This window comes from Lepisma saccharinum, chromosome 2 (genome assembly GCF_977018435.1).
Source record: "Lepisma saccharinum chromosome 2, izLepSacc3.1, whole genome shotgun sequence".
Lineage (NCBI taxonomy): Eukaryota > Metazoa > Arthropoda > Insecta > Zygentoma > Lepismatidae > Lepisma > Lepisma saccharinum.
Genome location: NC_139230.1, coordinates 15,782,684 through 15,808,192, shown reverse-complemented (window position 1 = coordinate 15,808,192; position 25,509 = coordinate 15,782,684). Strand labels below are relative to the sequence as shown.

At 36.1% G+C, this 25,509-nt stretch overlaps 1 protein-coding gene across 2 annotated transcripts in view; it reads right to left on the bottom strand.

Annotated features, from left to right (window-relative positions):
- Nucleotides 1-25,509, bottom strand: part of LOC145983930 (uncharacterized) — a 94,078-nt gene that overhangs the window by 43,119 nt on the left and 25,450 nt on the right. For both annotated transcript variants that reach the window (XM_083117096.1, XM_083117095.1), the window contains 6 exons: nt 20,951-21,097; nt 17,322-17,468; nt 13,699-13,845; nt 10,070-10,216; nt 6,443-6,589; nt 1,819-1,965 (listed from right to left, as the gene is read on the bottom strand). In XM_083117096.1, coding sequence (XP_082973222.1) covers nt 1,819-1,965; nt 6,443-6,589; nt 10,070-10,216; nt 13,699-13,845; nt 17,322-17,468; nt 20,951-21,097 — 882 coding nt within the window. The remainder of the gene's footprint in view (nt 1-1,818; nt 1,966-6,442; nt 6,590-10,069; nt 10,217-13,698; nt 13,846-17,321; nt 17,469-20,950; nt 21,098-25,509) is intronic.

The following is a 25,509-nucleotide window of genomic DNA, read 5'->3' as shown; positions in this document are numbered from 1 at the left end:
CCTTCATATTGTTAATAATTTTGAGTGGGGGGAGGGGGAGAGTCTGTAATACGTAAGGCTGGAATAGAGAAAACATATGCCTGAATCCTTGAATTTTTGGAAAATTTGCCTTGAAAACCAGGAATTATACTTGAATTTAATTTTATCATGATCCTATAGTGACCACCATGAATCTTCTTGCATGTCATCCAAACTCAAACTCCAGCTTTTGTCTGCGAGGATCTTTTCATGGGCCGAAAATTATCTTTTAACAGAAACATAGTCAGTAGTGTAAATTTGAATGCTGAAACATTTCTTCGCAAGGCGTGAATGCCAAAAAAGGACCAAACTGATGCTAAAGTGAGCAAAGCACACAGGTCAGAAGTTTGCACTATGGACTGTGCAGGCAGTACAGATGATTGGGTGGCGAAAATTAGAAGAGGGCAAGGACAGTTTACTTTATCTTAGTAGGTTAGGCTTAGCAGACTGCCCCCTTTAATCACCACCACTGTGTGCAGGTAACAGTGACATTTTGTTTTGTTTAGAGCTTTGATAAATATAATTTACTTGGAGGGAGGGAAATCGACCAAACCTGTCGATTGTCACCAAACCTAGTCGATACCTCTGAGATATATAAAAATCCTGTAAAACCTACAAAAAATATATAAAAACCTAAAAAAGGTTTAATTTATGTGCATAAACCTAAAATAGGTTCTAACAAGCAAAATAGGTTTTTTTATGCACTATAAAACTTCGTCAGTTGCTGTGTTTCTTAAATAGGTTAAAAAACCTAAAATCTGAGATCTAGTGATAACACACTGAAACATTATTTTCAGAGATATGGCATGATGACAGAATGAACTCAACAACTGAAATACCACCTGAGGTATAGCAGGTATTGCAATCTCTGCTTAAGGGTAAGAAAAGAAAACTCAAATACATTGGACACATTCCGAGGCATACAATCAGAAAATCTCAAACTTGATCGTAATGGAAACTAGAAGCCAGAAATGAATTCATCCATTACAATGACAATGACATCTGATGATAATGATCACATTACTATTAATTGAGTTGTTGTTTTAAGTCCAATTTATGCACAGAAAGGATAATTGGGACTGGACCTACAATTTAAAGTGAGTTCCGAACCACTTGTGCCTCCACTGGGTATCGAACCTGGGACCCCTTGATTACAAGGCAACGATGCAACCACTGTGCCATTGAGGAGGCCCACATTATTACTAATGTTAGCAGCTATGACATTTATAAACAATAACACATTATGAGCTCATCAAAGTCATAATTTTCAAACCACTTTGGCCTGGAAAATATAAAATTTGTTTGTAGAAGTTTTCTTCATTGGCTTATATTCACCCTGTTGATACAAATAAAGGTTCCACACTTCCTATTAAATGTAAGGACACAACACGTTACCCACAGGAGAATGTTAGTACAGAGAGAACTTCTTTTAATGAAACACATATTTAACAACACAATTAGACCCCAACCACACAAGCAGTCATGCACTGCCCCTACCAACAAAAGTGGGTCACATTAATCTGCCACTGATTTTCACAGCATTCTTTCCCCTTAGGAATCCATATCTTAGTTCTTTCCCATTCTTAAAATATTTTTGAAACATTATACCCTGCAAAAAGTCCATGGTGTAGAAGATTCTTACTGATACTCAAGTTTCACCCCTCCCTTATGCTTGCTTTTTAAGCTTCCCCAATTTAACTTTTATATTTAAGGGCTCCCTAAAAAATATAAAAATCGGAGTTTCCCTGCATAAATAGTACATCATGAAATAAAACTGGATACAAGGAAAAGAAGGCTAACCTGCATTATGGTTATTGTCTTCTCCTGTGTTACAGAGATGCTTTCAATGTCATCTTCACTCATTCTTCCATCAATCGTATCCACTGCCTTTTGTGCTTCTTCCTGGCTGGTACGAGACTCTTCATTCGTCTCGCTCTCAGTCCGAACCTGTAGTGGGAGACAAAAATAATTGATTGATTGACTGATTTGGTGTTTTAAGTCCACTTTATGCACAGTAAGGCTTATTGGGTCGGGACAGGACTTACAGTTTAAAGTGGGATCCAAACTAGGGATGGCCAAAAATATCTGGAAACTGGATCCAGGAAAATTTAAAATCCAGATTCGGAAATTTTACTATACAGATTTCAGAGGAATTTGGATTTCGGAGAAATCCGGTTTTCAGAGGAAATTTGGATTTCGGATAAAGGAGTTAAGGCTATCAAGTGTGTGTACCACAAATGACAAAGCATTCATAAGCATGAATAGAGGAGAACCATGAAACAACTGGAGAGAAAGGTGATGTTTGTTCTAACATCTATTTGATATTTCCCATCAGGATGTCATGGAAATGATAGAAATAGAAAAGGACAAAAGTTTCTGGAACTGCAAACAAATAAAGGAACACCAGGTTTTATATTGAAGCTGGACAAAAAGTATGTGTTGTCTGAGGAAGCTAGTGCAGTAACATAAGGCAAAGGTGGAACAGGAACACCGTTACAGGAGGTTCATGGCTTCGAAGGTAGGCGCTGGCATCGGTGAAGACCTTGTTTTATTTTTCTCCTCAGGGGAAGAGAAGAAGAGGACCAGCAGCAGTAAGGACTATCGTGCTTCAAAAATATATGATGCAGGCAGTCAGTGTAGGAGACAAACCTGAACCTGAACCACAAAATGCAAGATTTTGACTGACTTAGCCACTGCTTTCAAATCTGTTTCTGCAATGAATATGTATTTTGTGACTTTTTACTAGCCTTCTGCATACCTCTCGAGCTCAAGTTCAAAAATAAATAAAATAAAGTGAGTGACAGAGCACATTCGGCAGGGTGTCTAAATTCTAGGCACATTTCCCTAATGGAAGCAAAAAAAGTTTCTTGAGTCCCAACCTTTGTGTCCACTCATTTTTAATGTAAATTACAATGTTAAAAATTACAAACACACTGCCCATGGCTTAGTGAGAACATTATGTGGATGAATACATGTAAAACAGATGTAAAAAAAAGTACTTTCACTTTTGAAAAATGCATGTTACAAAGACATATTACTAGTGTTTTATAGTACAAGCACAGTTGGATTGGAAAACACATTTTATAAGAATGTGTATATGACAATGCTTTGCAGGCAGCAAACATTTGTTATCAGAGAAATATTCTGGATTGCATGGGACATTCAAGTGATGGAAATATATCATGATTTTACGTGCTAAGTGGGATGGCAAAAGGACCAGATCTCGCTACACAAAATCAAGTTGGCAACAGTGATCACCACGTGAAAGAATGTTTGAAAATAAATAAATAAATGCAATTTTACATCCCTAATTTTACATTTTCCTGCATTACACATTCAATCTTGATGGTCCCATTGTAGCAAAATGTTATGAAATTTTCCTTGGTTTTTACATTTTCCTGCACTTTCAAGTTTTTTCATATGATGTCTCCAAATATCAGTTAACTTCTATAGCCACCATGATGCATTCATGTGTTCACTCAAAAAAATTATGTTAATAGTGTTGTAATCCAACACTATGGATCAAATTCTGTTCAAATACTGTGGTTAGTAATTCACATTTTGCCTCCAACAGTGAGGTAAAAGCCAGGATTGTCCCCAGGATGAATTTACCCACATGGCAGATAACAAAGATGAATACATTGAGAAATTCCTGCGACAGGAAGCAATACAGAGCTTGTTCAGAAGTGACAGAAGTTGTATCTCAGGCAACTTCCAGAACAAAACAACATGTGTTATTTGGAAGTGAGCCTTCAGAACTAAATGCAGCGTACCATACTGAAGTGGTACATAGTCACACTGGGCTGTTTTCATAGTATCGACACTTCTGACTGAATGCTGCCTTAGGGTTGCTGATTGTGATAACTAGACCTCGGATTTTTAGGTTCTAAAAAGTGTGCTTTTAGGTTCCTAAAATAGGTTCTAAAAATCTTAAATCAGGCTCGAAAAATCCTGAAGTAGGTTGCAAAAAGAACTTAATTGGTACAAAATTCCTGAAAAATTCTGATTAGACACAATTGTTAAAAACAAAATTTCACAAGAGCCGTAATGACCAAATATTAATTTTCTAATCAAATTTTCATCTCTTTATATCATTTTCAAAAATATCTACAAATTATTAGAATACTGCACTTGTGCTGTTAGCAAAAGTTACTTGTTGATATGAAACATGAATTATGTATGTATCATTTACTGCACAATATCAGGGTGGCTACTCACTTTGAATTCCTTGAATTCTGGGAATTATGCCTGAATTTTGTTAAAACATGAAAAAAGGTACAAGTGGGTGTTTTCTCTAGTGTAAATTGCAACTTTTATTAATCCAAATCCAATTAAATTTATACATGTTTACAAAGTATCAATGCCCTGAGGCAAGTTTCTCTCAGGTTAGCTTTCATTTATTTATTTTTTTCAGGAAGAAAATGAGAGCTGCATGGAAAATAAAACAGAATTTTCTCAATCCATTCACTTTGTTAGCGTCTCTTGCATAGCAATCTATCTCACAGATGGAAGATTATTGCAAAATAAGATATCTTGAAGTTGATTATGTAAATTATTGGGTACATTGGAATCACACAAACCCTTCATATTGTTAATAATTTTGAGTGGGGGGAGGGGGAGAGTCTGTAATACGTAAGGCTGGAATAGAGAAAACATATGCCTGAATCCTTGAATTTTTGGAAAATTTGCCTTGAAAACCAGGAATTATACTTGAATTTAATTTTATCATGATCCTATAGTGACCACCATGAATCTTCTTGCATGTCATCCAAACTCAAACTCCAGCTTTTGTCTGCGAGGATCTTTTCATGGGCCGAAAATTATCTTTTAACAGAAACATAGTCAGTAGTGTAAATTTGAATGCTGAAACATTTCTTCGCAAGGCGTGAATGCCAAAAAAGGACCAAACTGATGCTAAAGTGAGCAAAGCACACAGGTCAGAAGTTTGCACTATGGACTGTGCAGGCAGTACAGATGATTGGGTGGCGAAAATTAGAAGAGGGCAAGGACAGTTTACTTTATCTTAGTAGGTTAGGCTTAGCAGACTGCCCCCTTTAATCACCACCACTGTGTGCAGGTAACAGTGACATTTTGTTTTGTTTAGAGCTTTGATAAACATAATTTACTTTGAGGGAGGGAAATCGACAAAAAACATGTTTCAAACACTTTTATCATTGAATTATTTTGTCACCAAACCTAGTCGATACCTCTGAGATATATAAAAATCCTGTAAAACCTACAAAAAATATATAAAAACCTAAAATAGGTTTAATTTATGTGCATAAACCTAAAATAGGTTCTAACAAGCAAAATAGGTTTTTTTAGGCACTATAAAACTTCGTCAGTTGCTGTGTTTCTTAAATAGGTTAAAAAACCTAAAATCTGAGGTCTAGTGATAACACACTGAAACATTATTTTCAGAGATATGGCATGATGACAGAATGAACTCAACAACTGAAATACCACCTGAGGTATATCAGGTATTGCAATCTCTGCTTAAGGGTAAGAAAAGAAAACTCAAATACATTGGACACATTCCGAGGCATACAATCAGAAAATCTCAAACTTGATCGTAATGGAAACTAGAAGCCAGAAATGAATTCATCCATTACAATGACAATGACATCTGATGATAATGATCACATTACTATTAATTGAGTTGTTGTTTTAAGTCCAATTTATGCACAGAAAGGATAATTGGGACTGGACCTACAATTTAAAGTGAGTTCCGAACAACTTGTGCCTCCACCGGGTATCGAACCTGGGACCCCTTGATTACAAGGCAACGATGCAACCACTGTGCCATTGAGGAGGCCCACATTATTACTAATGTTAGCAGCTATGACATTTATAAACAATAACACATTATGAGCTCATCAAAGTCATAATTTTCAAACCACTTTGGCCTGGAAAATATAAAATTTGTTTGTAGAAGTTTTCTTCATTGGCTTATATTCACCCTGTTGATACAAATAAAGGTTCCACACTTCCTATTAAATGTAAGGACACAACACGTTACCCACAGGAGAATGTTAGTACAGAGAGAACTTCTTTTAATGAAACACATATTTAACAACACAATTAGACCCCAACCACACAAGCAGTCATGCACTGCCCCTACCAACAAAAGTGGGTCACATTAATCTGCCACTGATTTTCACAGCATTCTTTCCCCTTAGGAATCCATATCTTAGATCTTTCCCATTCTTAAAATATTTTTGAAACATTATACCCTGCAAAAAGTCCATGGTGTAGAAGATTCTTACTGATACTCAAGTTTCACCCCTCCCTTATGCTTGCTTTTTAAGCTTCCCCAATTTAACTTTTATATTTAAGGGCTCCCTAAAAAATATAAAAATCGGGGTTTCCCTGCATAAATAGTACATCATGAAATAAAACTGGATACAAGGAAAAGAAGGCTAACCTGCATTATGGTTATTGTCTTCTCCTGTGTTACAGAGATGCTTTCAATGTCATCTTCACTCATTCTTCCATCAATCGTATCCACTGCCTTTTGTGCTTCTTCCTGGCTGGTACGAGACTCTTCATTCGTCTCGCTCTCAGTCCGAACCTGTAGTGGGAGACAAAAATAATTGATTGATTGACTGATTTGGTGTTTTAAGTCCACTTTATGCACAGTAAGGCTTATTGGGTCGGGACAGGACTTACAGTTTAAAGTGGGATCCAAACTAGGGATGGCCAAAAATATCTGGAAACTGGATCCACGAAAATTTAAAATCCAGATTCGGAAATTTTACTATACAGATTTCAGAGGAATTTGGATTTCGGAGAAATCCGGTTTTCAGAGGAAATTTGGATTTCGGATAAAGGAGTTAAGGCTATCAAGTGTGTGTACCACAAATGACAAAGCATTCATAAGCATGAGTAGAGGAGAACCATGAAACAACTGGAGAGAAAGGTGATGTTTGTTCTAACATCTATTTGATATTTCCCATCAGGATGTCATGGAAATGATAGAAATAGAAAAGGACAAAAGTTTCTGGAACTGCAAACAAATAAAGGAACACCAGGTTTTATATTGAAGCTGGACAAAAAGTATGTGTTGTCTGAGGAAGCTAGTGCAGTAACGTAAGGCAAAGGTGGAACAGGAACACCGTTACAGGAGGTTCATGGCTTCGAAGGTAGGCGCTGGCATCGGTGAAGACCTTGTTTCATTTTTCTCCTCAGGGGAAGAGAAGAAGAGGACCAGCAGCAGTAAGGACTATCGTGCTTCAAAAATATATGATGCAGGCAGTCAGTGTAGGAGACAAACCTGAACCTGAACCACAAAATGCAAGATTTTGACTGACTTAGCCACTGCTTTCAAATCTGTTTCTGCAATGAATATGTATTTTGTGACTTTTTACTAGCCTTCTGCATACCTCTCGAGCTCAAGTTCAAAAATAAATAAAATAAAGTGAGTGACAGAGCACATTCGGCAGGGTGTCTAAATTCTAGGCACATTTCCCTAATGGAAGCAAAAAAAGTTTCTTGAGTCCCAACCTTTGTGTCCACTCATTTTTAATGTAAATTACAATGTTAAAAATTACAAACACACTGCCAATGGCTTAGTGAGAACATTATGTGGATGAATACATGTAAAACAGATGTAAAAAAAAGTACTTTCACTTTTGAAAAATGCATGTTACAAAGACATATTACTAGTGTTTTATAGTACAAGCACAGTTTTATAAGAATGTGTATATGACAATGCTTTGCAGGCAGCAAACATTTGTTATCAGAGAAATATTCTGGATTGCATGGGACATTCAAGTGATGGAAATATATCATGATTTTACGTGCTAAGTGGGATGGCAAAAGGACCAGATCTCGCTACACAAAATCAAGTTGGCAACAGTGATCACCACGTGAAAGAATGTTTGAAAATAAATAAATAAATGCAATTTTACATCCCTAATTTTACATTTTCCTGCATTACACATTCAATCTTGATGGTCCCATTGTAGCAAAATGTTATGAAATTTTCCTTGGTTTTTACATTTTCCTGCACTTTCAAGTTTTTTCATATGATGTCTCCAAATATCAGTTAACTTCTATAGCCACTATGATGCATTCATGCGTTCACTCAAAAAAATTATGTTAATAGTGTTGTAATCCAACACTATGGATCAAATTCTGTTCAAATACTGTGGTTAGTAATTCACATTTTGCCTCCAACAGTGAGGTAAAAGCCAGGATTGTCCCCAGGATGAATTTACCCACATGGCAGATAACAAAGATGAATACATTGAGAAATTCCTGCAACAGGAAGCAATACAGAGCTTGTTCAGAAGTGACAGAAGTTGTATCTCAGGCAACTTCCAGAACAAAACAACATGTGTTATTTGGAAGTGAGCCTTCAGAACTAAATGCAGCGTACCATACTGAAGTGGTACATAGTCACACTGGGCTGTTTTCATAGTATCGACACTTCTGACTGAATGCTGCCTTAGGGTTGCTGATTGTGATAACTAGACCTCGGATTTTTAGGTTCTAAAAAGTGTGCTTTTAGGTTCCTAAAATAGGTTCTAAAAATCTTAAATCAGGCTCGAAAAATCCTGAAGTAGGTTGCAAAAAGAACTTAATTGGTACAAAATTCCTGAAAAATTCTGATTAGACACAATTGTTAAAAACAAAATTTCACAAGAGCCGTAATGACCAAATATTAATTTTCTAATCAAATTTTCATCTCTTTATATCATTTTCAAAAATATCTACAAATTATTAGAATACTGCACTTGTGCTGTTAGCAAAAGTTACTTGTTGATATGAAACATGAATTATGTATGTATCATTTACTGCACAATATCAGGGTGGCTACTCACTTTGAATTCCTTGAATTTTGGGAATTATGCCTGAATTTTGTTAAAACATGAAAAAAGGTACAAGTGGGTGTTTTCTCTAGTGTAAATTGCAACTTTTATTAATCCAAATCCAATTAAATTTATACATGTTTACAAAGTATCAATGCCCTGAGGCAAGTTTCTCTCAGGTTAGCTTTCATTTATTTATTTTTTTCAGGAAGAAAATGAGAGCTGCATGGAAAATAAAACAGAATTTTCTCAATCCATTCACTTTGTTAGCGTCTCTTGCATAGCAATCTATCTCACAGATGGAAGATTATTGCAAAATAAGATATCTTGAAGTTGATTATGTAAATTATTGGGTACATTGGAATCACACAAACCCTTCATATTGTTAATAATTTTGAGTGGGGGGAGGGGGAGAGTCTGTAATACGTAAGGCTGGAATAGAGAAAACATATGCCTGAATCCTTGAATTTTTGGAAAATTTGCCTTGAAAACCAGGAATTATACTTGAATTTAATTTTATCATGATCCTATAGTGACCACCGTGAATCTTTTTGCATGTCATCCAAACTCAAACTCCAGCTTTTGTCTCGAGGATCTTTTCATGGGCCGAAAATTATCTTTTAACAGAAACATAGTCAGTAGTGTAAATTTGAATGCTCAAACATTTCTTCGCAAGGCGTGAATGCCAAAAAAGGACCAAACTGATGCTAAAGTGAGCAAAGCACACAGGTCAGAAGTTTGCACTATGGACTTCTTCATTGGCTTATATTCACCCTGTTGATACAAATAAAGGTTCCACACTTCCTATTAAATGTAAGGACACAACACGTTACCCACAGGAGAATGTTAGTACAGAGAGAACTTCTTTTAATGAAACACATATTTAACAACACAATTAGACCCCAACCACACAAGCAGTCATGCACTGCCCCTACCAACAAAAGTGGGTTACATTAATCTGCCACTGATTTTCACAGCATTCTTTCCCCTTAGGAATCCATATCTTAGATCTTTCCCATTCTTAAAATATTTTTGAAACATTATACCCTGCAAAAAGTCCATGGTGTAGAAGATTCTTACTGATACTCAAGTTTCACCCCTCCCTTATGCTTGCTTTTTAAGCTTCCCCAATTTAACTTTTATATTTAAGGGCTCCCTAAAAAATATAAAAATCGGGGTTTCCCTGCATAAATAGTACATCATGAAATAAAACTGGATACAAGGAAAAGAAGGCTAACCTGCATTATGGTTATTGTCTTCTCCTGTGTTACAGAGATGCTTTCAATGTCATCTTCACTCATTCTTCCATCAATCGTATCCACTGCCTTTTGTGCTTCTTCCTGGCTGGTACGAGACTCTTCATTCGTCTCGCTCTCAGTCCGAACCTGTAGTGGGAGACAAAAATAATTGATTGATTGACTGATTTGGTGTTTTAAGTCCACTTTATGCACAGTAAGGCTTATTGGGTCGGGACAGGACTTACAGTTTAAAGTGGGATCCAAACTAGGGATGGCCAAAAATATCTGGAAACTGGATCCACGAAAATTTAAAATCCAGATTCGGAAATTTTACTATACAGATTTCAGAGGAATTTGGATTTCGGAGAAATCCGGTTTTCAGAGGAAATTTGGATTTCGGATAAAGGAGTTAAGGCTATCAAGTGTGTGTACCACAAATGACAAAGCATTCATAAGCATGAGTAGAGGAGAACCATGAAACAACTGGAGAGAAAGGTGATGTCTGTTCTAACATCTATTTGATATTTCCCATCAGGATGTCATGGAAATGATAGAAATAGAAGAGGACAAAAGTTTCTGGAACTGCAAACAAATAAAGGAACACCAGGTTTTATATTGAAGCTGGACAAAAAGTATGTGTTGTCTGAGGAAGCTAGTGCAGTAACATAAGGCAAAGGTGGAACAGGAACACCGTTACAGGAGGTTCATGGCTTCGAAGGTAGGCGCTGGCATCGGTGAAGACCTTGTTTCATTTTTCTCCTCAGGGGAAGAGAAGAAGAGGACCAGCAGCAGTAAGGACTATCGTGCTTCAAAAATATATGATGCAGGCAGTCAGTGTAGGAGACAAACCTGAACCTGAACCACAAAATGCAAGATTTTGACTGACTTAGCCACTGCTTTCAAATCTGTTTCTGCAATGAATATGTATTTTGTGACTTTTTACTAGCCTTCTGCATACCTCTCGAGCTCAAGTTCAAAAATAAATAAAATAAAGTGAGTGACAGAGCACATTCGGCAGGGTGTCTAAATTCTAGGCACATTTCCCTAATGGAAGCAAAAAAAGTTTCTTGAGTCCCAACCTTTGTGTCCACTCATTTTTAATGTAAATTACAATGTTAAAAATTACAAACACACTGCCCATGGCTTAGTGAGAACATTATGTGGATGAATACATGTAAAACAGATGTAAAAAAAAGTACTTTCACTTTTGAAAAATGCATGTTACAAAGACATATTACTAGTGTTTTATAGTACAAGCACAGTTTTATAAGAATGTGTATATGACAATGCTTTGCAGGCAGCAAACATTTGTTATCAGAGAAATATTCTGGATTGCATGGGACATTCAAGTGATGGAAATATATCATGATTTTACGTGCTAAGTGGGATGGCAAAAGGACCAGATCTCGCTACACAAAATCAAGTTGGCAACAGTGATCACCACGTGAAAGAATGTTTGAAAATAAATAAATAAATGCAATTTTACATCCCTAATTTTACATTTTCCTGCATTACACATTCAATCTTGATGGTCCCATTGTAGCAAAATGTTATGAAATTTTCCTTGGTTTTTACATTTTCCTGCACTTTCAAGTTTTTTCATATGATGTCTCCAAATATCAGTTAACTTCTATACCCACCATGATGCATTCATGTGTTCACTCAAAAAAATTATGTTAATAGTGTTGTAATCCAACACTATGGATCAAATTCTGTTCAAATGCTGTGGTTAGTAATTCACATTTTGCCTCCAACAGTGAGGTAAAAGCCAGGATTGTCCCCAGGATGAATTTACCCACATGGCAGATAACAAAGATGAATACATTGAGAAATTCCTGCGACAGGAAGCAATACAGAGCTTGTTCAGAAGTGACAGAAGTTGTATCTCAGGCAACTTCCAGAACAAAACAACATGTGTTATTTGGAAGTGAGCCTTCAGAACTAAATGCAGCGTACCATACTGAAGTGGTACATAGTCACACTGGGCTGTTTTCATAGTATCGACACTTCTGACTGAATGCTGCCTTAGGGTTGCTGATTGTGATAACTAGACCTCGGATTTTTAGGTTCTAAAAAGTGTGCTTTTAGGTTCCTAAAATAGGTTCTAAAAATCTTAAATCAGGCTCGAAAAATCCTGAAGTAGGTTGCAAAAAGAACTTAATTGGTACAAAATTCCTGAAAAATTCTGATTAGACACAATTGTTAAAAACAAAATTTCACAAGAGCCGTAATGACCAAATATTAATTTTCTAATCAAATTTTCATCTCTTTATATCATTTTCAAAAATATCTACAAATTATTAGAATACTGCACTTGTGCTGTTAGCAAAAGTTACTTGTTGATATGAAACATGAATTATGTATGTATCATTTACTGCACAATATCAGGGTGGCTACTCATTTTGAATTCCTTGAATTTTGGGAATTATGCCTGAATTTTGTTAAAACATGAAAAAAGGTACAAGTGGGTGTTTTCTCTAGTGTAAATTGCAACTTTTATTAATCCAAATCCAATTAAATTTATACATGTTTACAAAGTATCAATGCCCTGAGGCAAGTTTCTCTCAGGTTAGCTTTCATTTATTTATTTTTTTCAGGAAGAAAATGAGAGCTGCATGGAAAATAAAACAGAATTTTCTCAATCCATTCACTTTGTTAGCGTCTCGTGCATAGCAATCTATCTCACAGATGGAAGATTATTGCAAAATAAGATATCTTGAAGTTGATTATGTAAAATTATTGGGTACATTGGAATCACACAAACCCTTCATATTGTTTATAATTTTGAGTGGGGGGAGGGGGAGAGTCTGTAATACGTAAGGCTGGAATAGAGAAAACATATGCCTGAATCCTTGAATTTTTGGAAAATTTGCCTTGAAAACCAGGAATTATACTTGAATTTAATTTTATCATGATCCTATAGTGACCACCATGAACCTTTTTGCATGTCATCCAAACTCAAACTCCAGCTTTTGTCTGCGAGGATCTTTTCATGGGCCGAAAATTATCTTTTAACAGAAACATAGTCAGTAGTGTAAATTTGAATTCTCAAACATTTCTTCCCAAGGCGTGAATGCCAAAAAAGGACCAAACTGATGCTAAAGTGAGCAAAGCACACAGGTCAGAAGTTTGCACTATGAACTTCTTCATTGGCTTATATTCACCCTGTTGTTACAAATAAAGGTTCCACACTTCCTATTAAATGTAAGGACACAACACGTTACCCACAGGAGAATGTTAGTACAGAGAGAACTTCTTTTAATGAAACACATATTTAACAACACAATTAGACCCCAACCACACAAGCAGTCATGCACTGCCCCTACCAACAAAAGTGGGTCACATTAATCTGCCACTGATTTTCACAGCATTCTTTCCCCTTAGGAATCCATATCTTAGATCTTTCCCATTCTTAAAATATTTTTGAAACATTATACCCTGCAAAAAGTCCATGGTGTAGAAGATTCTTACTGATACTCAAGTTTCACCCCTCCCTTATGCTTGCTTTTTAAGCTTCCCCAATTTAACTTTTATATTTAAGGGCTCCCTAAAAAATATAAAAATCGGGGTTTCCCTGCATAAATAGTACATCATGAAATAAAACTGGATACAAGGAAAAGAAGGCTAACCTGCATTATGGTTATTGTCTTCTCCTGAGTTACAGAGATGCTTTCAATGTCATCTTCACTCATTCTTCCATCAATCGTATCCACTGCCTTTTGTGCTTCTTCCTGGCTGGTACGAGACTCTTCATTCGTCTCGCTCTCAGTCCGAACCTGTAGTGGGAGACAAAAATAATTGATTGATTGACTGATTTGGTGTTTTAAGTCCACTTTATGCACAGTAAGGCTTATTGGGTCGGGACAGGACTTACAGTTTAAAGTGGGATCCAAACTAGGGATGGCCAAAAATATCTGGAAACTGGATCCAGGAAAATTTAAAATCCAGATTCGGAAATTTTACTATACAGATTTCAGAGGAATTTGGATTTCGGAGAAATCCGGTTTTCAGAGGAAATTTGGATTTCGGATAAAGGAGTTAAGGCTATCAAGTGTGTGTACCACAAATGACAAAGCATTCATAAGCATGAGTAGAGGAGAACCATGAAACAACTGGAGAGAAAGGTGATGTTTGTTCTAACATCTATTTGATATTTCCCATCAGGATGTCATGGAAATGATAGAAATAGAAGAGGACAAAAGTTTCTGGAACTGCAAACAAAGAAAGGAACACCAGGTTTTATATTGAAGCTGGACAAAAAGTATGTGTTGTCTGAGGAAGCTAGTGCAGTAACGTAAGGCAAAGGTGGAACAGGAACACCGTTACAGGAGGTTCATGGCTTCGAAGGTAGGCTCTGGCATCGGTGAAGACCTTGTTTCATTTTTCTCCTCAGGGGAAGAGAAGAAGAGGACCAGCAGCAGTAAGGACTATCGTGCTTCAAAAATATATGATGCAGGCAGTCAGTGTAGGAGACAAACCTGAACCTGAACCACAAAATGCAAGATTTTGACTGACTTAGCCACTGCTTTCAAATCTGTTTCTGCAATGAATATGTATTTTGTGACTTTTTACTAGCCTTCTGCATACCTCTCGAGCTCAAGTTCAAAAATAAATAAAATAAAGTGAGTGACAGAGCACATTCGGCAGGGTGTCTAAATTCTAGGCACATTTCCCTAATGGAAGCAAAAAAAGTTTCTTGAGTCCCAACCTTTGTGTCCACTCATTTTTAATGTAAATTACAATGTTAAAAATTACAAACACACTGCCCATGGCTTAGTGAGAACATTATGTGGATGAATACATGTAAAACAAATGTAAAAAAAAGTACTTTCACTTTTGAAAAATGCATGTTACAAAGACATATTACTAGTGTTTTATAGTACAAGCACAGTTTTATAAGAATGTGTATATGACAATGCTTTGCAGGCAGCAAACATTTGTTATCAGAGAAATATTCTGGATTGCATGGGACATTCAAGTGATGGAAATATATCATGATTTTACGTGCTAAGTGGGATGGCAAAAGGACCAGATCTCGCTACACAAAATCAAGTTGGCAACAGTGATCACCACGTGAAAGAATGTTTGAAAATAAATAAATAAATGCAATTTTACATCCCTAATTTTACATTTTCCTGCATTACACATTCAATCTTGATGGTCCCATTGTAGCAAAATGTTATGAAATTTTCCTTGGTTTTTACATTTTCCTGCACTTTCAAGTTTTTTCATATGATGTCTCCAAATATCAGTTAACTTCTTTAGCCACCATGATGCATTCATGTGTTCACTCAAAAAAATTATGTTAATAGTGTTGTAATCCAACACTATGGATCAAATTCTGTTCAAATACTGTGGTTAGTAATTCACATTTTGCCTCCAACAGTGAGGTAAAAGCCAGGATTGTCCCCAGGATGAATTTACCCACATGGCAGATAACAAAGATGAATACATTGAGAAATTCCTGCGACAGGAAGCAATACAGAGCTTGTTCAGAAGTGACAGAAGTTGTATCTCAGGCAACTTCCAGAACAAAACAACATGTGTGGAAGTGAGCCTTCAGAACTAAATGCAGCGTACCATACTGAAGTGGTACATAGTCACACTGGGCTGTTTTCATAGTATCGACACTTCTGACTGAATGCTGCCTTAGGGTTGCTGATTGTGATAACTAGACCTCGGATTTTTAGGTTCTAAAAAGTGTGCTTTTAGGTTCCTAAAATAGGTTCTAAAAATCTTAAATCAGGCTCGAAAAATCCTGAAGTAGGTTGCAAAAAGAACTTAATTGGTACAAAATTCCTGAAAAATTCTGATTAGACACAATTGTTAAAAACAAAATTTCACAAGAGCCGTAATGACCAAATATTAATTTTCTAATCAAATTTTCATCTCTTTATATCATTTTCAAAAATATCTACAAATTATTAGAATACTGCACTTGTGCTGTTAGCAAAAGTTACTTGTTGATATGAAACATGAATTATGTATGTATCATTTACTGCACAATATCAGGGTGGCTACTCACTTTGAATTCCTTGAATTTTGGGAATTATGCCTGAATTTTGTTAAAACATGAAAAAAGGTACAAGTGGGTGTTTTCTCTAGTGTAAATTGCAACTTTTATTAATCCAAATCCAATTAAATTTATACATGTTTACAAAGTATCAATGCCCTGAGGCAAGTTTCTCTCAGGTTAGCTTTCATTTATTTATTTTTTTCAGGAAGAAAATGAGAGCTGCATGGAAAATAAAACAGAATTTTCTCAATCCATTCACTTTGTTAGCGTCTCTTGCATAGCAATCTATCTCACAGATGGAAGATTATTGCAAAATAAGATATCTTGAAGTTGATTATGTAAATTATTGGGTACATTGGAATCACACAAAGCCTTCATATTGTTAATAATTTTGAGTGGGGGGAGGGGGAGAGTCTGTAATACGTAAGGCTGGAATAGAGAAAACATATGCCTGAATCCTTGAATTTTTGGAAAATTTGCCTTGAAAACCAGGAATTATACTTGAATTTAATTTTATCATGATCCTATAGTGACCACCGTGAATCTTTTTGCATGTCATCCAAACTCAAACTCCAGCTTTTGTCTGCGAGGATCTTTTCATGGGCCGAAAATTATCTTTTAACAGAAACATAGTCAGTAGTGTAAATTTGAATGCTCAAACATTTCTTCGCAAGGCGTGAATGCCAAAAAAGGACCAAACTGATGCTAAAGTGAGCAAAGCACACAGGTCAGAAGTTTGCACTATGGACTTCTACATTGGCTTATATTCACCCTGTTGATACAAATAAAGGTTCCACACTTCCTATTAAATGTAAGGACACAACACGTTTCCCACAGGAGAATGTTAGTACAGAGAGAACTTCTTTTAATGAAACACATATTTAACAACACAATTAGACCCCAACCACACAAGCAGTCATGCACTGCCCCTACCAACAAAAGTGGGTCACATTAATCTGCCACTGATTTTCACAGCATTCTTTCCCCTTAGGAATCCATATCTTAGATCTTTCCCATTCTTAAAATATTTTTGAAACATTATATCCTGCAAAAAGTCCATGGTGTAGAAGATTCTTACTGATACTCAAGTTTCACCCCTCCCTTATGCTTGCTTTTTAAGCTTCCCCAATTTAACTTTTATATTTAAGGGCTCCCTAAAAAATATAAAAATCGGGGTTTCCCTGCATAAATAGTACATCATGAAATAAAACTGGATACAAGGAAAAGAAGGCTAACCTGCATTATGGTTATTGTCTTCTCCTGTGTTACAGAGATGCTTTCAATGTCATCTTCACTCATTCTTCCATCAATCGTATCCACTGCCTTTTGTGCTTCTTCCTGGCTGGTACGAGACTCTTCATTCGTCTCGCTCTCAGTCCGAACCTGTAGTGGGAGACAAAAATAATTGATTGATTGACTGATTTGGTGTTTTAAGTCCACTTTATGCACAGTAAGGCTTATTGGGTCGGGACAGGACTTACAGTTTAAAGTGGGATCCAAACTAGGGATGGCCAAAAATATCTGGAAACTGGATCCAGGAAAATTTAAAATCCAGATTCAGAAATTTTACTATACAGATTTCAGTGGAATTTGGATTTCGGAGAAATCCGGTTTTCAGAGGAAATTTGGATTTCGGATAAAGGAGTTAAGGCTATCAAGTGTGTGTACCACAAATGACAAAGCATTCATAAGCATGAGTAGAGGAGAACCATGAAACAACTGGAGAGAAAGGTGATGTTTGTTCTAACATCTATTTGATATTTCCCATCAGGATGTCATGGAAATGATAGAAATAGAAAAGGACAAAAGTTTCTGGAACTGCAAACAAATAAAGGAACACCAGGTTTTATATTGAAGCTGGACAAAAAGTATGTGTTGTCTGAGGAAGCTAGTGCAGTAACATAAGGCAAAGGTGGAACAGGAACACCGTTACAGGAGGTTCATGGCTTCGAAGGTAGGCGCTGGCATCGGTGAAGACCTTGTTTCATTTTTCTCCCCAGGGGAAGAGAAGAAGAGGACCAGCAGCAGTAAGGACTATCGTGCTTCAAAAATATATGATGCAGGCAGTCAGTGTAGGAGACAAACCTGAACCTGAACCACAAAATGCAAGATTTTGACTGACTTAGCCACTGCTTTCAAATCTGTTTCTGCAATGAATATGTATTTTGTGACTTTTTACTAGCCTTCTGCATACCTCTCGAGCTCAAGTTCAAAAATAAATAAAATAAAGTGAGTGACAGAGCACATTCGGCAGGGTGTCTAAATTCTAGGCACATTTCCCTAATGGAAGCAAAAAAAGTTTCTTGAGTCCCAACCTTTGTGTCCACTCATTTTTAATGTAAATTACAATGTTAAAAATTACAAACACACTGCCCATGGCTTAGTGAGAACATTATGTGGATGAATACATGTAAAACAGATGTAAAAAAAAGTACTTTCACTTTTGAAAAATGCATGTTACAAAGACATATTACTAGTGTTTTATAGTACAAGCACAGTTTTATAAGAATGTGTATATGACAATGCTTTGCAGGCAGCAAACATTTGTTATCAGAGAAATATTCTGGATTGCATGGGACATTCAAGTGATGGAAATATATCATGATTTTACGTGCTAAGTGGGATGGCAAAAGGACCAGATCTCGCTACACAAAATCAAGTTGGCAACAGTGATCACCACGTGAAAGAATGTTTGAAAATAAATAAATAAATGCAATTTTACATCCCTAATTTTACATTTTCCTGCATTACACATTCAATCTTGATGGTCCCATTGTAGCAAAATGTTATGAAATTTTCCTTGGTTTTTACATTTTCCTGCACTTTCAAGTTTTTTCATATGATGTCTCCAAATATCAGTTAACTTCTTTAGCCACCATGATGCATTCATGTGTTCACTCAAAAAAATTATGTTAATAGTGTTGTAATCCAACACTATGGATCAAATTCTGTTCAAATACTGTGGTTAGTAATTCACATTTTGCCTCCAACAGTGAGGTAAAAGCCAGGATTGTCCCCAGGATGAATTTACCCACATGGCAGATAACAAAGATGAATACATTGAGAAATTCCTGCGACAGGAAGCAATACAGAGCTTGTTCAGAAGTGACAGAAGTTGTATCTCAGGCAACTTCCAGAACAAAACAACATGTGTTATTTGGAAGTGAGCCTTCAGAACTAAATGCAGCGTACCATACTGAAGTGGTACATAGTCACACTAGGCTGTTTTCATAGTATCGACACTTCTGACTGAATGCTGCCTTAGGGTTGCTGATTGTGATAACTAGACCTCGGATTTTTAGGTTCTAAAAAGTGTGCTTTTAGGTTCCTAAAATAGGTTCTAAAAATCTTAAATCAGGCTCGAAAAATCCTGAAGTAGGTTGCAAAAAGAACTTAATTGGTACAAAATTCCTGAAAAATTCTGATTAGACACAATTGTTAAAAACAAAATTTCACAAGAGCCGTAATGACCAAATATTAATTTTCTAATCAAATTTTCATCTCTTTATATCATTTTCAAAAATATCTACAAATTATTAGAATACTGCACTTGTGCTGTTAGCAAAAGTTACTTGTTGATATGAAACATGAATTATGTATGTATCATTTACTGCACAATATCAGGGTGGCTACTCACTTTGAATTCCTTGAATTTTGGGAATTATGCCTGAATTTTGTTAAAACATGAAAAAAGGTACAAGTGGGTGTTTTCTCTAGTGTAAATTGCAACTTTTATTAATCCAAATCCAATTAAATTTATACATGTTTACAAAGTATCAATGCCCTGAGGCAAGTTTCTCTCAGGTTAGCTTTCATTTATTTATTTTTTTTCAGGAAGAAAATGAGAGCTGCATGGAAAATAAAACAGAATTTTCTCAATCCATTCACTTTGTTAGCGTCTCTTGCATAGCAATCTATCTCACAGATGGAAGATTATTGCAAAATAAGATATTTTGAATTTGATTATGTAAATTATTGGGTACATTGGAATCACACAAACCCTTCATATTGTTAATAATTTTGAGTGGGGGGAGGGGGAGAGTCTGTAATACGTAAGGCTGGAATAGAGAAAACATATGCCTGAATCCTTGAATTTTTGGAAAATTTGCCTTGAAAACCAGGAATTATACTTGAATTTAATTTTATCATGATCCTATAGTGACCACCGTGAATCTTTTTGCATGTCATCCAAACTCAAACTCCAGCTTTTGTCTGCGAGGATCTTTTCATGGGCCGAAAATTATCTTTTAACAGAAACATAGTCAGTAGTGTAAATTTGAATGCTCAAACATTTCTTCGCAAGGCGTGAATGCCAAAAAAGGACCAAACTGATGCTAAAGTGAGCAAAGCACACAGGTCAGAAGTTTGCACTATGGACTTCTTCATTGGCTTATATTCACCCTGTTGATACAAATAAAGGTTCCACACTTCCTATTAAATGTAAGGACACAACACATTACCCACAGGAGAATGTTAGTACAGAGAGAACTTCTTTTAATGAAACACATATTTAACAACACAATTAGACCCCAACCACACAAGCAGTCATGCACTGCCCCTACCAACAAAAGTGGGTCACATTAATCTGCCACTGATTTTCACAGCATTCTTTCCCCTTAGGAATCCATATCTTAGATCTTTCCCATTCTTAAAATATTTTTGAAACATTATACCCTGCAAAAAGTCCATGGTGTAGAAGATTCTTACTGATACTCAAGTTTCACCCCTCCCTTATGCTTGCTTTTTAAGCTTCCCCAATTTAACTTTTATATTTAAGGGCTCCCTAAAAAATATAAAAATCGGGGTTTCCCTGCATAAATAGTACATCATGTAATAAAACTGGATACAAGGAAAAGAAGGCTAACCTGCATTATGGTTATTGTCTTCTCCTGTGTTACAGAGATGCTTTCAATGTCATCTTCACTCATTCTTCCATCAATCGTATCCACTGCCTTTTGTGCTTCTTCCTGGCTGGTACGAGACTCTTCATTCGTCTCGCTCTCAGTCCGAACCTGTAGTGGGAGACAAAAATAATTGATTGATTGACTGATTTGGTGTTTTAAGTCCACTTTATGCACAGTAAGGCTTATTGGGTCGGGACAGGACTTACAGTTTAAAGTGGGATCCAAACTAGGGATGGCCAAAAATATCTGGAAACTGGATCCAGGAAAATTTAAAATCCAGATTCAGAAATTTTACTATACAGATTTCAGAGGAATTTGGATTTCGGAGAAATCCGGTTTTCAGAGGAAATTTGGATTTCGGATAAAGGAGTTAAGGCTATCAAGTGTGTGTACCACAAATGACAAAGCATTCATAAGCATGAGTAGAGGAGAACCATGAAACAACTGGAGAGAAGGTGATGTTTGTTCTAACATCTATTTGATATTTCCCATCAGGATGTCATGGAAATGATAGAAATAGAAGAGAACAAAAGTTTCTGGAACTGCAAACAAATAAAGGAACACCAGGTTTTATATTGAAGCTGGACAAAAAGTATGTGTTGTCTGAGGAAGCTAGTGCAGTAACATAAGGCAAAGGTGGAACAGGAACACCGTTACAGGAGGTTCATGGCTTCGAAGGTAGGCGCTGGCATCGGTGAAGACCTTGTTTCATTTTTCTCCCCAGGGGAAGAGAAGAAGAGGACCAGCAGCAGTAAGGACTATCGTGCTTCAAAAATATATGATGCAGGCAGTCAGTGTAGGAGACAAACCTGAACCTGAACCACAAAATGCAAGATTTTGACTGACTTAGCCACTGCTTTCAAATCTGTTTCTGCAATGAATATGTATTTTGTGACTTTTTACTAGCCTTCTGCATACCTCTCGAGCTCAAGTTCAAAAATAAATAAAATAAAGTGAGTGACAGAGCACATTCGGCAGGGTGTCTAAATTCTAGGCACATTTCCCTAATGGAAGCAAAAAAAGTTTCTTGAGTCCCAACCTTTGTGTCCACTCATTTTTAATGTAAATTACAATGTTAAAAATTACAAACACACTGCCCATGGCTTAGTGAGAACATTATGTGGATGAATACATGTAAAACAGATGTAAAAAAAAGTACTTTCACTTTTGAAAAATGCATGTTACAAAGACATATTACTAGTGTTTTATAGTACAAGCACAGTTTTATAAGAATGTGTATATGACAATGCTTTGCAGGCAGCAAACATTTGTTATCAGAGAAATATTCTGGATTGCATGGGACATTCAAGTGATGGAAATATATCATGATTTTACGTGCTAAGTGGGATGGCAAAAGGACCAGATCTCGCTACACAAAATCAAGTTGGCAACAGTGATCACCACGTGAAAGAATGTTTGAAAATAAATAAATAAATGCAATTTTACATCCCTAATTTTACATTTTCCTGCATTACACATTCAATCTTGATGGTCCCATTGTAGCAAAATGTTATGAAATTTTCCTTGGTTTTTACATTTTCCTGCACTTTCAAGTTTTTTCATATGATGTCTCCAAATATCAGTTAACTTCTATAGCCACCATGATGCATTCATGTGTTCACTCAAAAAAATTATGTTAATAGTGTTGTAATCCAACACTATGGATCATATTCTGTTCAAATACTGTGGATAGTAATTCACATTTTGCCTCCAACAGTGAGGTAAAAGCCAGGATTGTCCCCAGGATGAATTTACCCACATGGCAGATAACAAAGATGAATACATTGAGAAATTCCTGTGACAGGAAGCAATACAGAGCTTGTTCAGAAGTGACAGAAGTTGTATCTCAGGCAACTTCCAGAACAAAACAACATGTGTTATTTGGAAGTGAGCCTTCAGAACTAAATGCAGCGTACCATACTGAAGTGGTACATAGTCACACTAGGCTGTTTTCATAGTATCGACACTTCTGACTGAATGCTGCCTTAGGGTTGCTGATTGTGATAACTAGACCTCGGATTTTTAGGTTCTAAAAAGTGTGCTTTTAGGTTCCTAAAATAGGTTCTAAAAATCTTAAATCAGGCTCGAAAAATCCTGAAGAAGGTTGCAAAAAGAACTTAATTGGTACAAAATTCCTGAAAAATTCTGATTAGACACAATTGTTAAAAACAAAATTTCACAAGAGCCGTAATGACCAAATATTAATTTTCTAATCAAATTTTCATCTCTTTATATCATTTTCAAAAATATCTACAAATTATTAGAATACTGCACTTGTGCTGTTAGCAAAAGTTACTTGTTGATATGAAACATGAATTATGTATGTATCATTTACTGCACAATATCAGGGTGGCTACTCACTTTGAATTCCTTGAATTCTGGGAATTATGCCTGAATTTTGTTAAAACATGAAAAAAGGTACAAGTGGGTGTTTTCTCTAGTGTAAATTGCAACTTTTATTAATCCAAATCCAATTAAATTTATACATGTTTACAAAGTATCAATGCCCTGAGGCAAGTTTCTCTCAGGTTAGCTTTCATTTATTTATTTTTTTCAGGAAGAAAATGAGAGCTGCATGGAAAATAAAACAGAATTTTCTCAATCCATTCACTTTGTTAGCGTCTCTTGCATAGCAATCTATCTCACAGATGGAAGATTATTGCAAAATAAGATATCTTGAAGTTGATTATGTAAATTATTGGGTACATTGGAATCACACAAACCCTTCATATTGTTAATAATTTTGAGTGGGGGGAGGGGGAGAGTCTGTAATACGTAAGGCTGGAATAGAGAAAACATATGCCTGAATCCTTGAATTTTTGGAAAATTTGCCTTGAAAACCAGGAATTATACTTGAATTTAATTTTATCATGATCCTATAGTGACCACCATGAATCTTTTTGCATGTCATCCAAACTCAAACTCCAGCTTTTGTCTGCGAGGATCTTTTCATGGGCCGAAAATTATCTTTTAACAGAAACATAGTCAGTAGTGTAAATTTGAATGCTGAAACATTTCTTCGCAAGGCGTGAATGCCAAAAAAGGACCAAACTGATGCTAAAGTGAGCAAAGCACACAAGTCAGAAGTTTGCACTATGGACTGTGCAGGCAGTACAGATGATTGGGTGGCGAAACTTAGAAGAGGGCAAGGACAGTTTACTTTATCTTAGTAGGTTAGGCTTAGCAGACTGCCCCCTTTAATCACCACCACTGTGTGCAGGTAACAGTGACATTTTGTTTTGTTTAGAGCTTTGATAAATATAATTTACTTGGAGGGAGGGAAATCGACCAAACCTGTCGATTGTCACCAAACCTAGTCGATACCTCTGAGATATATAAAAATCCTGTAAAACCTACAAAAAATATATAAAAACCTAAAAAAGGTTTAATTTATGTGCATAAACCTAAAATAGGTTCTAACAAGCAAAATAGGTTATTTTAGGCACTATAAAACTTCGTCAGTTGCTGTGTTTCTTAAATAGGTTAAAAAACCTAAAATCTGAGATCTAGTGATAACACACTGAAACATTATTTTCAGAGATATGGCATGATGACAGAATGAACTCAACAACTGAAATACCACCTGAGGTATAGCAGGTATTGCAATCTCTGCTTAAGGGTAAGAAAAGAAAACTCAAATACATTGGACACATTCCGAGGCATACAATCAGAAAATCTCAAACTTGATCGTAATGGAAACTAGAAGCCAGAAATGAATTCATCCATTACAATGACAATGACATCTGATGATAATGATCACATTACTATTAATTGAGTTGTTGTTTTAAGTCCAATTTATGCACAGAAAGGATAATTGGGACTGGACCTACAATTTAAAGTGAGTTCCGAACCACTTGTGCCTCCACTGGGTATCGAACCTGGGACCCCTTGATTACAAGGCAACGATGCAACCACTGTGCCATTGAGGAGGCCCACATTATTACTAATGTTAGCAGCTATGACATTTATAAACAATAACACATTATGAGCTCATCAAAGTCATAATTTTGAAACCACTTTGGCCTGGAAAATATAAAATTTGTTTGTAGAAGTTTTCTTCATTGGCTTATATTCACCCTGTTGATACAAATAAAGGTTCCACACTTCCTATTAAATGTAAGGACACAACACGTTACCCACAGGAGAATGTTAGTACAGCAGGAGAATGTTAGTACAGAGAGAACTTCTTTTAATGAAACACATATTTAACAACACAATTAGACCCCAACCACACAAGCAGTCATGCACTGGCCCTACCAACAAAAGTGGGTCACATTAATCTGCCCTGCCACTGATTTTCACAGCATTCTTTCCCCTTAGGAATCCATATCTTAGTTCTTTCCCATTCTTAAAATATTTTTGAAACATTATACCGTGCAAAAAGTCCATGGTGTAGAAGATTCTTACTGATACTCAAGTTTCACCCCTCCCTTATGCTTGCTTTTTAAGCTTCCCCAATTTAACTTTCATATTTAAGGGCTCCCTGAAAAATATAAAAATCGGGGTTTCCCTGCATAAAT